Source organism: Lytechinus pictus, chromosome 15 (genome assembly GCF_037042905.1).
Source record: "Lytechinus pictus isolate F3 Inbred chromosome 15, Lp3.0, whole genome shotgun sequence".
Classification (NCBI taxonomy): Eukaryota; Metazoa; Echinodermata; class Echinoidea; order Temnopleuroida; family Toxopneustidae; genus Lytechinus; species Lytechinus pictus.
In genome coordinates this window covers 1,788,613-1,802,227 of record NC_087259.1, presented here as the reverse complement: position 1 = coordinate 1,802,227, position 13,615 = coordinate 1,788,613, and the positions used below count along the sequence as shown (strand labels likewise).

The window sequence follows — 13,615 nt, the reverse complement described above, 5'->3', positions numbered from 1 at the left end:
AGCAATTTGATACCTTGATCAACCTTCTAAGACCATTAATAACGAAATTAACACCCGTTAAAGTTTGCAGCACGTGTGCGCGCGAGCTCTTACTATAGGCCATATATGGGCAAAAACATGCCTATTAAAAATTCACTGTAGCTCTTTAAATAGTCCGTTGACCCCCAATTTTTTTTCATATATCGATAGAGTATGAGTTGTAGATTTGATTTCATGTCACCATTGTCCCTCAATTTGATCATGACGTCATCAAAATTGCGCCTAAATTGAAAATTTCATTTTTTCAAAAATGACGTCATCAAATTTATGCAAATTTGATCATAACTCCGTGAATATTGATCATTTTTCGCCCAGATTTCGATATGTTGTGGTTTAGAATGTACTCTTTCTCGTCAGTTAACATGAATTTTCATTTTGAAAAACGCATCATGGTGTAAAATTGCGATGAAAAGAGGCATGTCATTTTTCCTCATTTTACGTGTAATCTCTATGGGACATGACTTTTTCTCAAAACTAGATTCTACATTCCTCTATTTCGTGAGCTATATCTCCATTGTTTCTTGTTAGTTATCCCTGAGCTTTTGGTATGATGTAGCTGAGATTCTAAGCTTTCGGTAATGTGCCCTCCATTTTTCGATCAGATGCCAGGATCATGCCCGTTTATCGCTTGCAAAATTGGATTTGTAATTCTCAAATTTGCTTACGTGTAATCTCTATGGTAACGTGTAAGCTCTATGGGGAATATCGTGGCTCAATGGATAACGCACTTGACTTGAGTTCTCGGGGGCGCAGGTTCGAGTCCTGGGGGTGAACAAGGTGATTTTTTTCATTTTTTTTTCTTTTTACCACCTTGTACATGATCCTTTATGGTATTTAAAAGGTATGAAAGTTAAAATTAAGCAAGATTAAACAGATTGTAATTACTATTTTCATATCACATTTATTTTCATATATCAAAGAGACCCTTTTCACAGTTCTTTATCATCTCCCGACTTTCACAAGTATTCCAACCATAATGAACATTCCGTTGTCATCATGAAGATCATATTGATCTGCTTGAACATGGTAATAGTGATCATGTTGGCGAGAATAATGACAGACCACCTAATTCGTCCGCATGACGAATTAAAATCTAGTTATAATTATTATTATCCATTTAGTGATTGATTGATTGATTGATTGATTCCTTCCTTCCCTCCTTCATTCATTCATTCATTCATTCATTCATGCATTCATGCATTCATTGATTCACAATATTTATATCCCTTTCATTCAAACACACCTCACTGATTTTTATTTTTTCACCACATCATACTTTTTAAATCTTCTATATTAACACTGGTAAATTGACATTAAGTCTACATCCGAATTGCCTACTCTCTGCTTTGGTCTCATCTCTAATGGTCTAATCTTAGGTCATCTAAAACCAGTTTTTCTACTAAATATATGGTCTAATTGCTATATAGACAACTTACCATTTTGTATAATATCGACTTGGTCTAACATCGCTTTATCAATATCAGATAAATTGTCTTAAATATAAAAATATCCGATGAATTGTTAATGAATTAAAATCTAATTTGCATAAGTGAAAAATAATTAGGAGAGATGAAGAAGAAAAATTAAATCATGTTGGCATCAGATTAAATGAGAATTATACCAAGTGAAGTGTGGGCTAAACAACAATTAGACCAAATTGAGAGTAGACCAAATGGGTTTAGCCCATGTGGTATAAGACTATGTGGGGAGCATACCAAGTGAATATACTTGAGACTAGTTGAGATTATGATATGAACTTACATTCCATGTTTTGGTTAACCTAAAGATCGATGCACTATGTAATGCCGAGATGATCGCCATGGTAGCATGAAGATTGTTGATATCAAACAGTTTCTGAAAGGAAATAGAACAGGTGAAAACACTACCTGAAATAAACTCCTAGCAACAGATGAGTTTTGCTAATTTCATACAGCACAAATATTCTCTTTAGAACCATGTATACATGTATAATATTCATAAAGACAGTGTGTTATTCTACATATCCTACAATATTGACAATGAAACCATTAGTATAATAATGGATTGCTGAGAATGCGGTACAAAAATTATTCCCAAAATTTTTCAATTTCGGAAAATTGCATAACTTAGATTCGGGCAATATTTGATGTTACAAGTGGAATTTTTCTGGTATCTCATCAAGAAAAGCCATCAAATTTAACTATCAGTATCTTCAATAATCATTACTAATTTGACCATGCAATGCAGTATAATTTTGCACAACAAAATTTCGTACACCCTGTATGTAAGTCAAAGGGTAATTTGTCAGATTTTATTACATCATACAGTATGCTCAGATATTACAAATGAAATCATGCAGATCAAATATTTGTTGTTATAATGCATCTCTACAAAGCCCCTCTCTAGACAATTAAAAAAAAAATCAGTAATGACGCCTTGAACTCCCACCCTTTCCCGAGCAATATCTTGACTTACCTTAGCTACTTTGATGAAATGACCTATGACCTCTGCCCTAGCCTTAGCCATTTGAGTGATGAGGACTTCATGGACAACCCAGAAACTCACCTTTAAATTCAAAACAAGTTTAGAAGAAAGTCATTTTGATTCCAAACCCAAAATTAGATTACAAAACAGGATTATAAGATGTAATCTATCAAAGGGAAACAAAGAAATTCATGGATATACAACATATATAATAGGTATGGCTTGTGCCTCTGGAAAATGTGTTACATAATCAAGCTATTGGTACTACGTAATTTATCCTATAATATGTCAACTTAAAGCTCTATCCCTAAAACATGTACATGTACTTATGACAAAAGACAAATTTAGGGAAACCTAAGAGCAAGCTAGTATTAAAGTGAAGATCTCTGACAAAAATTTTCATGAAATGTTCCTTTAGAACTGTATAATACAGAGTCATCCATGGGCCAAAGTTTGCTTTAAGATGATGTCATCATGACCTGTAGAAGGCCTCCCTCGTGTGTTCAACAAGGGGTCATGGGAAACACCGTGATATAACTTTCAGGGGGGGTGACATCATCACATGCTTATTATGCATCATGGCAAATACAAAAACATGTTTACTACTCTGGAAAATTGTCTTGGGTATATTGTCTTCTATAGAGTAGAAAAACACATTTTTTTTTATGATGACATCGCACACAGGCATTATTGTTTTTGTGAGTAACATAATAAATAAGTTACCAATAGATTAAACATTCAATCTGATGGCGGTTCCTCAAATGAATTTCATGACTTGTTCTGAGAATTTTTTTTTCCCCTTTTACATCATTTCCAAAAAGATATTCCTTTAATATCAGTACTGTGTTTATACACAAACTACATCCCTTGTCAAATGACTATACCTTCAACTTTATAAAATTATTCTCAGTTTTCATGCACCATCCCAAGAAGATCCAGTGGACAAAAAAAGTTTCTAGATAAATAACCAATACAACACCCCCCACACACACAGACCTTTCGCCAGCAGAAAATGATTTTTTTTTTTTATTGTGGAACTTACCTGATTAAATCTTTTTGTGAAGGCAACAATGTTTGGACAAATATTATTCTTGGACTTTCCCGACCATGCACAACTACTAAGCTCCTAGAAACAAACAACAAATGGAGAAATCATTTTGATTAAGGATCTATTTCTACATAATGAATGAATTCTACATTTATAATATACAGTGTCCCAAGGAATTATTTGTACAATTCATATAACAATGCAAAATGAGAAGATGAGTTATGCTCGAACCCCAAAATTCTAAACTTAGCTATTATTAAATATAATTAATTATCATATGAATATATATACATATATATTTGTAATGGTGCACTATTTCTTTATAATTGCTGTTTATACTATGCATGTCTTTCACTCATGTATTTTTAGATGTTGTCATGAAATGTATACATGTATGTAAATCCCGAAACAAATTTCCTTCATGGACTTGAATAAATTGAATTGAATTGAAAGTGTAGTCTTTGTTTTGAAGCTATTTGCAAATTGATTCATCACTCATGAATGATTATGAATCATTATTTTAATTAAAATAATGCTTGTGTTTAGACCTTTCTGTGATCATTGAAGCGTAGCACAATGCTTCAAGTGATCATCACTCATTTTATATTTTCTGAGGGATGAAATGATACATGTATGCGTTCATTTGAAATGCAAATCTAAGTATTTAAATCGGTATTACGCATTTCCCAAACAATTTAGACGAATGGATATCTGACTGCTCTTGCCTCATTGACTTTTGTACTTGGGTGCCAGTAGATTCATTTTTAATAGTTAATTTCCTGTCAAAATGAATAAAACCAGGGAAAAGAAAGCATGGCCTTTGTTTTGCACCTAGTTCCCAATGGTGATCAGTCATACATGAATGATTACGAATCATTGTATAAATACATGTATCTCAGGCCTTTCTTTGACAATTGAAGCATGGCATGAGACACTTTGATTATGACTTATTTCTTATTTTTATCAGAGAGATGACATATGACGTTACTATGACGATGTAGGATAATTCCTTACACAAATTCAAATTCACAGGTTATTCTCCTTGGCCTCTAACTAACCTCTCACTATCAACTTAACATTTATAATGGACAACATTATTTTAATTGATCATACCCAACCAATGAATGTTTTCTGTATCAACTTTGTAGATGAAGTCAACTTCAGAGCACTGGAACTTCTGATGGCCCTAACCATGGCCCAAACATGCCATAACCAAGGGCTTCCAAAGAAGAACAAAGACACTTTCAATGGATTATGCAATAAGCAAGGTCCGTTGCTATGTCAGTGTATAGCCTATATTATCATTTGTTCACCATACTTGAAGCTCCCAGTTAGAAGTAACCATAAAAATAGCACCAAAACTGAATAATGTTGCTTTCACATCAAGGCACGGTCGCTGGGTACAGTCACTGCGACCGTTACCCAGCAACCAATGAAATCATGATGTGAAAGCATTTCATCGTACACAGCGGCCGATCGTTTCGGTAAAAAAACGATTGATCGCTGAGTACGGTCGGAGAGGTACTTCAGCGACTGATTGCGACCAATGCAAGCTTGATGTGAAAGCACATCTTACTCAGCGACTGATTGAAATGCCCTATTCCTTCTTTGTGACATTAATGTGCATAGCGTAAAATACATGTATGTGCAAATCATGATGCGCACAAACTTACAGCGACTGATCGCTCTGGGCCAGACCAAATTTTGACGCTGGTGTGAAAGCCCGTCCGATCGGTCACTGGGTATGGTTGCAGCGACCGTACCTTGATGTGAAAGCAGTATCAGTCTTTCTCCATGCTGATTACAATAACGATAACCATGCCAGGTTATTTTTTATTTTAGGTAAATGACCATTGCAATGATTGAAGTCTATGAGTAGCCGTTTATTTTCCAATAATCTATTGTTTCCCTATCATACGTTTTGAATGGATTGATTGTGTCTTTAAACAGATCCTAAAACTCCTAATGAGGAAACAGACTACTGAGTAAGAATTCAATTACCACTCGCTACCTGGGAGACCAGTGCTTATGACACATCAAGACATGTGAAAGACAAATTCAGATGTTGTGAAGAAAGAAGGATGTGGGTGAGGATGGATGGACAGAATAACAAGGGGATGGGGAGAGGGGTGGGGGAGGAGAGAGAGGGGGAGGAGGAGAGAGAGGGGGAGGAGGGGAGAGTGATAAAGAGAGAGAGAGATGAATAGAAGAAAGGAAAATAGATTGGGATGGGATGGTGAAAAGAGAAAGAGTGAGGCAACAAAAAAACAAGTGGAGCGCCTCTGGCAGTCTCGCTTGCATTGCGCGATGCAATAAAGCAGCAGTGCTGACTTTGAAAACAGCTATTGAATAATTATTCACAAAAGAAAACATTCATATGATAACAAAATACTATGTCCATTGACCCAAAAGACCTTTGACCAAGATTTTGTGACCAAACTCAGGCAGGATGCTTAGTAATACTTGATTACCCTTATTGTCCAGGTTTCATGAACTAGGACCATTTACTTTCTAAGTTATGATGACATTTCAAAAACTTAACCTTGGTTAAGATTTAAATGTTGATGACACCGCCGTCGCTGTCAGAAAAGCGGTGCCTATCGTTTTGCTCTGCTATGCAGGCAAGCCAAAAAATGACAGAATACAGAAAAAGGGAAATATATATAAGAGACACAGGAGAGAAGATAGAAATAAAGAAAGGAAAAGAGAGAGAGAGAGAGAAATAGATGGGGAAGGGGATTTGTAGAGTGGGTTTGAGGAGGGGTACCTCATTTCTTTGTCTGTGGTTGATTTGGATCTTTTCATTAAGAAGGGAAATTCAGTAATTGGATCCAAATTGGTCATCAGACTTGTCTCATTATCGCTGTATCACCAACATGAGTTCCTCGGATCCCGGTGTAGTAATGTGCACAGAGCTACTGTATGCCTGTAACTCATAAAACACATGTATCCCACATTTCCATTTTAAAAATTAGTACTTCATTTTTTTAAATGAAAATACAACAGGTTCTGTCCCTGTTTCACTTCATGAAGATTTTGGGGGCACTCCCTCTAAACATAAAGCTAAAAAATTGCAAGATTAATTGCATAAATTAATCTATAAGCTGTGTAACAGCTCAATAATGATTTTATTAATTTAATGCATTGTTTTCAAACACAAGATAGTTGTGATTCTGATAAGATTGAAAAAAAATAAAAATGCAGAATATATTCTTACCTCTGATGTGATTGCTTTGAATGCTGGTAAATCCAATAAGGTGATTTGAGTCTGGAAAATAAAACAAAATACAAAATGAAAGTTCAAAGAATAATCCAAACACTCTTTCTCTATTTATCTCTCACACCCTCTACCAAGGCATATCTCTACTACCCCCCCCCCCCATCACAACTCTCTCCATTCAGGATCTATGATTTGTCTCTATAAAGAAGGCGCACACCAAAGTTGTATAGGGCTTACAGGCCTAATTCATTTCCCATAGACTCGTGTGTTAAAGTGGCACTTAAAAAGAATTCATAAAAAATGAGGAAATTCGAGGGTTGAATGTTTACTACCAGTGGATAGGATAAATGTCTGACATTCCATATCTGACCAGAAAAGGGTACCTCGACCGGCTCATTTTAAAAATAAATCAGCATTTATGAAGACTACACCTGCCGGGACCAAATTCATCACTTGAGAGAGTAAAAGGACCCTAATTCTTCCGCCAGTAAAACTATAGTTCCATAATGGTGATATATCTTTTCAATTTGGAAAAAGTAAGTTCAGTAGGTACCCTCCCAAGAATCAGTGTTAGATTGTCAGTCATATTCATTCATTTTTGTCAATCAGCAATATCAAATTTAAAAATTGAGCAATGGGTTGGCTCGAATGAATATCTATGGCCTGCCAGTTGTGATTAGGCCCGTGTGACCTATAGATAGGTACCAATTTTTAAACTTATTTTGTTATTGTGCTTGGTTATTGGGTTTGGTCTACTCCCTCTTTGTCTACATATATGCATTTTCCGTTCATTCCCTTCCCAAAAGGTTTATATCATAGTTCCTATACTAAACAAATATTCAATGTTTATGAGTGCGATCGTTCAGAATATTACATGAGGGTGCAAGTTGAATTGATTCTTTCAACTTGTACCGAATGTAATATTCAAACAGTCGCACAAATGACAAAACATTGAATATATGTTTTATATAACACACGATTTGAAGACATTGTCTAGACCAATAACCAGAATGGATCAAATTATCTTAAGTATTTGGCCTATGAAAGAATAGGGCTAGGAGTATACATGTAGATCTACTCGGGTCTCACTTTTTAGCCTTTTATTTGCGTGTGGTGTATGAAGCGCAGTGATTCGGGTAGGCCTACGCGCATGCAGTTATTGTAGAGGCGCAGGCCATGGTACGCGCATTTATTGAGTTTGAACTGCCTGCTCTCTTGCTCGAGCGTGCAATAGTCGACTATTGCATGGCGGCTGGCTCTCTTGCTGGAGCATGCAATAGTCGACTATTGGACGGATGTCATGTTTTGGCGTGCTATAGCTCATTCCACTGAATGTCATGTGGCACATATTCATCCAATCAGCTGCCAAGGATCTGTCTACATGTATGTGTTGTATAAAACCAGTTTGTGTTTTGGTCTAATTGCCATTTAGCATATTTTCCATTATATCTGATTTCCAGTTTAATTAGGCTATACCACATGCTAATATCCACTTAATCTAACACCACTTAACCTATGAAATTTGGTTAGATGAACTGTTTATGAACCAAAATTTCAGTTGTCAAAGAAAAAAAGAATAAGTAGACAAATCAGAAATTATACCAATGGGTATCATATGTGGGTATTAGCCCAAGTGTGTGTACATGTATAAATGAAAAAGCAGTTAGACCAGATTAATAATAGACCAAATGGGTTAAGCCAATGTGATATTAGATCTGCCTATAGATCAACTGATTGTAGACAAATTGAGTATTAACCACAGTAGGCAGTGCTGCACCAGCCCGCGTTTGGTCAATCTCAAGATTTCAGTTAACCCAGAGAGCTCCGGCCCGCAAAGCGGGCCCAGGAGTTGACCGTGCACAATGAAGGAGACACGGGACTGGGGTAGATTGGGGTCTCAACAGTAATCTTAATAAAATGTGGAAACAGAAATTATGCACTTACCACGATTATATGGATGAAGGCCTATCGTGACACACAAATCCTGACATCAAGGCACAGACTGGAACTTCAAAAAAAAATATATAGCCTCGGTCTCGATCCGCCATTTTGTTTTGAATTTTGAAAGAAGGAGAGGTATCGCAACAGAACTTTTCGTTTTTTTGAGGTTCCAGTCTGTGCCTCGATGTCAGGAATTAGCGTCACGATAGACCTTCATCCATATAATCGTGGTAAGTGCATAATTTTTGTTTCCACATTTTATTAAGATTACTATTGAGACCCCAATCTACCCCAATGTCTCCCGCGTTTTGCACGATCGACTCCTGGGCTCCGGCCCGCAAAGCGGGCCGGAGCTCCCTGGGTTAGATTTTTGCCAGATCAGCCCTCTTCGCGATAAATTTTGAGATTCAAGAAACCTCATCTCCACCAGCGCAAGAAGAGCAATTCGTGCTCGAGCGAGGCATCGATGCATTATGGTCTGAAGCCGTGAATAAATAATCTCGAGTGCGTCTGCACCTGCCAATTAGCCGGATAATTTGTAAATAGCGCCATATTTAGCAAATGGGCAATTCCATAAAATGTGTACGTCCGACCCCTTATATATGGGACTTTAATGAAATTTTCTGTCTCTGATTTCTTCTTTTGACAGTTTGTAATGCTCTCAAATGACCATTTCTTGGTCAGTTTATGAAGTGAAGTAAAACTTGAGAAAAATGGGGCTCGAACGTACAAAGAGGTTGACTATTTCATGGGATTGCCAAAATAATCCTAAGTTGACTTAGGATTGCAACCTCAAGAATAATCCAGCGAACTATCACGATGATGGCGTCGCCATTACAAATAATCTTGAGATCATTCAGATCGGGATAATTTGTCGGATCAGAAATAGCGTGATTATTTGATAACTCGGGCTGGTGCAGACGGCACCTAGTATCAACATGCAAAGCATGTGGCTTTCTTTTAAAGTGTTCTTGTATAGAAAACAGTGTGTCCATCTTTCATCTTCAGCTTTTATCAATAAAAGATAGGAGAGATACCCTACTAGTGCCTGCAATCAAGACACCAATATGTATCCACTATTCACATGAAGAAAGACTGTCATATCGCCTCCCCATACTTGTAACATGATTTGGTTGCTGAAAGAAAGGGAAAATCCCTATTAGACAAGGCTCATGTGGTTGCCTCTTGTGATTATTAATCACATACACTGTATCATCCTAAGCCTCTCATAGCGCGTTCATGAATTCACCCTTAAGGCCCAGTCACATCGTTTCGTGCAAGCCTTTGTGGGTGAGGAGGGTAATCACCGGCAACAAAGTTTTGACCATGTTCAAAACATTTTTTAGTGCAAATCAGACTTGCGTGTGCTTCTGCTGGCAACTGCGTGTAAAATACTGAGATACTGTCAATGCGAGCTACCTGCAGGTAGAAAATATAGTCACCAGTAAGTCACACGCAAAGCTTGCATGGAAAGATGTGACAGGGTCTTGGTTTTAAAGAGAATGTATCAGAAAAATGCAGATCTATAAAAGAATTGTGCTCATTGATTACAAAATAGTCTGCACTATTGTTTACAAGTGGAGTGAGATAATAGTCTGGGTTATCACAATGGTAAGAGTGAGTGATGAAACATGTGAATTTGATTGTACAGCACTGGCGTACAGGTAGGGTGGGGGCTAATGACCAAGGACAAATTGAGAAATGTAAAGAAAAGGAAAGGGAAAGAGTGAAATATAATATAATTTTCTATTTTTCTTAATTTGTCAGAAATCTATAAAAAAAAATTAGATTTGTGTACTTTTATAAAAAGTTCCAAATTACTTGCATCTTTCTAGAACTTTTGCTCCATCTGCTATATCTGACCCCCCCCCATATATTTTGGCTTATTATTAAAAGCTTGTGCCACGGCATGCAGAAAATTCACCATTCATAAATTCAAACGATCAAGAGCTGGTTTAGTACACACCCATGAATTGTAGAAGGGGCATAAGAGTAGGTTTGGTCATAGTTTCCTGATCGAATCAAGATGTCTCTGGTTCAGCAAAGAGTATTCTAAAAATATGTCAAATTATGTAATGCTAAAAATGTATGCTTTTACACGGACTGACGAAGGATCCAACTTACTAATTAAAATCAATTTAAGTTCAATCATTAAGTTTGCGAATTTCAGTCATGGCTTATTCATGATTTTCAGTTGAATAATATCAGGGACTTTTCCCTCACAGTTGTCTTAAAAAGTAATTTGGATCAATTATTTTTAAACCTTTTAATCAGATTTGGCACGATTGCCAGTTTTCTTGCTTTTGGGCTTTTATCTGCAACAATGTAATTTTTACATGATTTGAAGCATATCTGACACCCTAAAGTACAAAATGTTCATTATTATTATAATTAAATAAAATAAATCTCAATCATGGAACAATTACACCTCTAACAGAAAAGAGAAACTTACTGCAAACTCCTCTGGTTGGACTCGTAGCATATCAAAGACTGCCCTGTCATAGCTCTTCATTCGAGGTAATGTCCATCTACTGTCTATAGCTGGATCTTTCTCACTGTGGTTCTGTAGAAATATAATAAATCAAACAAAAAAATAGTAATACTCCTACTGGTGGTACACGTACATCATGTCTGTATGAAAGATTATGTGCGACATAACCTACAGTAATATCAGAACCAAAGTATTAAATTATGTCATTTCTAGTGCATTAACACAGGGATTCTCAAATGGTGGCGCACGCGCCACTTGTGGCGCACCGAGCCTTGCAGAGTGGCGCGTATAAAAATAAAATATGGAAAAATGGGGTGCAAAAAATTTATCTACCAGTAACCTGTAAATGAGGATTTGGTGATCATTTTATTACAAAGAGAAAACAAAAAATCCTTACTTGACACTTAAATGCTAATTGATTTCCTCAGATTCTGTCCAATTTAGCACTCGATAACCCCTATTATTGAGGATCGATATGGTGTTTTTATTTATTCTATTCTGTACAAAGTTTCTGTGCCACACAAGTGATTTGAAAACCCCGTTCATAGGATTGCTATTTCTACGTCGAGTAATTTTGCATTTCTAGAGTATATGTTTTGGTTAAGTTTTAAACATCAAATAATATATCATATAAAAAAAAAATCCTGTTCATAGATAATGAATTTGAGACATATTAACAAGCATAAACTTCTGTTTCCGAAGCCGATTAAAATCCAAAGTTGTAAAAGTGAAATATGCTCCGATGTATTGTCTCTACCGTGATTGCCTGCATGCACTCTTGCTTAATATGAACTGAATGAATGATACTGCACGTCAGTTGTAGAGAGAGAGGGGGGGGCAGTTTTGGGGCATTAGTGCAGTGCAACGCCTGATTTTTCAGCCCTTGCAAAATTAGGGAATACATGGCATACAGATGGGGGTGGGGCTTGGGGGATCCCCAAATGTTTCACGGCCAAGAAAAAAAAAGAAAAACTCGGAAAGAAAAAGAAAGGGTAAGAGTGGAACATTGTATTATTTTCTTAATATTATGTCAAAATCTATCCAAAATATAGATTTTTGCATTGAAAAGTTCAACATTTTTGATCGCTCGCTGCGCTCGCTCGCTTATTTTAAGAAATTTTGCTCCAGCCGCCATATCTGGCCCCCTCAATTTTTTACTCATCACGCAACTTGCTTCAGCCACTACTATCTGGTGCCGAACAGTCTGAACTGGTGGTATCACTCAATGTAAAAAAGTATTTTTACAACAAATGCTGTCAGCAGAGTTTCCATAATATTGTGTGCAAAATTACAGAAGTGTTGTTTATTTTTTTCCTGGAAATATTTAAGTGAGAGAAACAAAATATACATTGGTCAGGACTAACACATTTTATCAGTTTTAACTAAATATGTAGGCCAAACATACTCTATAAAAACTCTGATTTTATTATTTTTTTCTTTCTAATTCATGGAAAAATTAACATCAATACTGTAAAAAGAAAATAGACACATTTATGGCGACTCTACTGACATCAATTTTGCTGTAAAAATACAGATTTCTTTTTTACAATGCTGGTAGGCCTATGTTGTGAAAACGTCACTAATCATTTTTCTTTTAATAAATTGTGTAGATTGTTGGCCTTTGTATTTCTTCTATTGATTAATTAGAGCCCATATTCCAAAGCTTCGGGGGCTCTGCCCCCTCATGGCCCCTGGACCCCCTCCGCAATATTTCGCTTGCTTGCGTAATGGATAGTGGAGCATTATATATTCTCAACAAGAACTGTGGAGCTTCAAAAAAAAGTAATTGAGAATGGCTGCATTAACATTTTTTTACATGGCATTTTTTTTTCATATGGAATGGAAACCAATAATTAAAAGGACAAAACAAATGTCCAAGGCCAAGAGAGGCACTGAGGCCAACAAAAAGGTCCCTCAGAAAGGAAAATTAATCCTGTGTTTGCTTGCTTATACCTCAGTCACATTTGCTCTACCGCAGCCGTACTGCGAGTAAAAACAGCTGTTTTTATTCATTTTTATTCAAACCACCTATATGTAGCTGGTAAAACAAAAATGTTAAAACGACTGTTTTCGACTCGCCATGCAGCCGCTGTAGAGAAGATATGGCTGAGGTATTTACAAGCATTCATGCTTTGGAAGAAATCATGTAAGAAATCACCACAGGTGACCGCTGCTACCACATCAAATATTCTCCTCATCATTTCTCATCACCAAAATAAACAATAAAATAAAAAATTGGTTATTGCACCTACATGTAAAAGTTCAATGTAATGTATCGTATAGAAGACAAACCATTTCAATATTCCACAAACATTACATTTCCACAGGTGTACATGAATGTAAATTTATTGCAAATAAATTAGAAAAATAAGAATAAAATGGTCAAATAACACAACATTTTACCCTAATTCTC

The 13,615-nt window shown here is 36.3% G+C and overlaps 1 protein-coding gene across 1 annotated transcript in view; it reads right to left on the bottom strand.

The window, feature by feature from the left end:
- LOC129277594 (ras-specific guanine nucleotide-releasing factor RalGPS1-like) overlaps positions 1-13,615 on the bottom strand; it is a 60,168-nt gene that overhangs the window by 19,462 nt on the left and 27,091 nt on the right. Inside the window, exons 2-6 of the mRNA XM_064110260.1 lie at positions 11,164-11,274; positions 6,768-6,818; positions 3,545-3,628; positions 2,494-2,583; positions 1,801-1,893 (exon numbers count right to left, since the gene is read on the bottom strand). Of these exons, the coding sequence (XP_063966330.1) occupies positions 1,801-1,893; positions 2,494-2,583; positions 3,545-3,628; positions 6,768-6,818; positions 11,164-11,274 (429 nt within the window). The remainder of the gene's footprint in view (positions 1-1,800; positions 1,894-2,493; positions 2,584-3,544; positions 3,629-6,767; positions 6,819-11,163; positions 11,275-13,615) is intronic.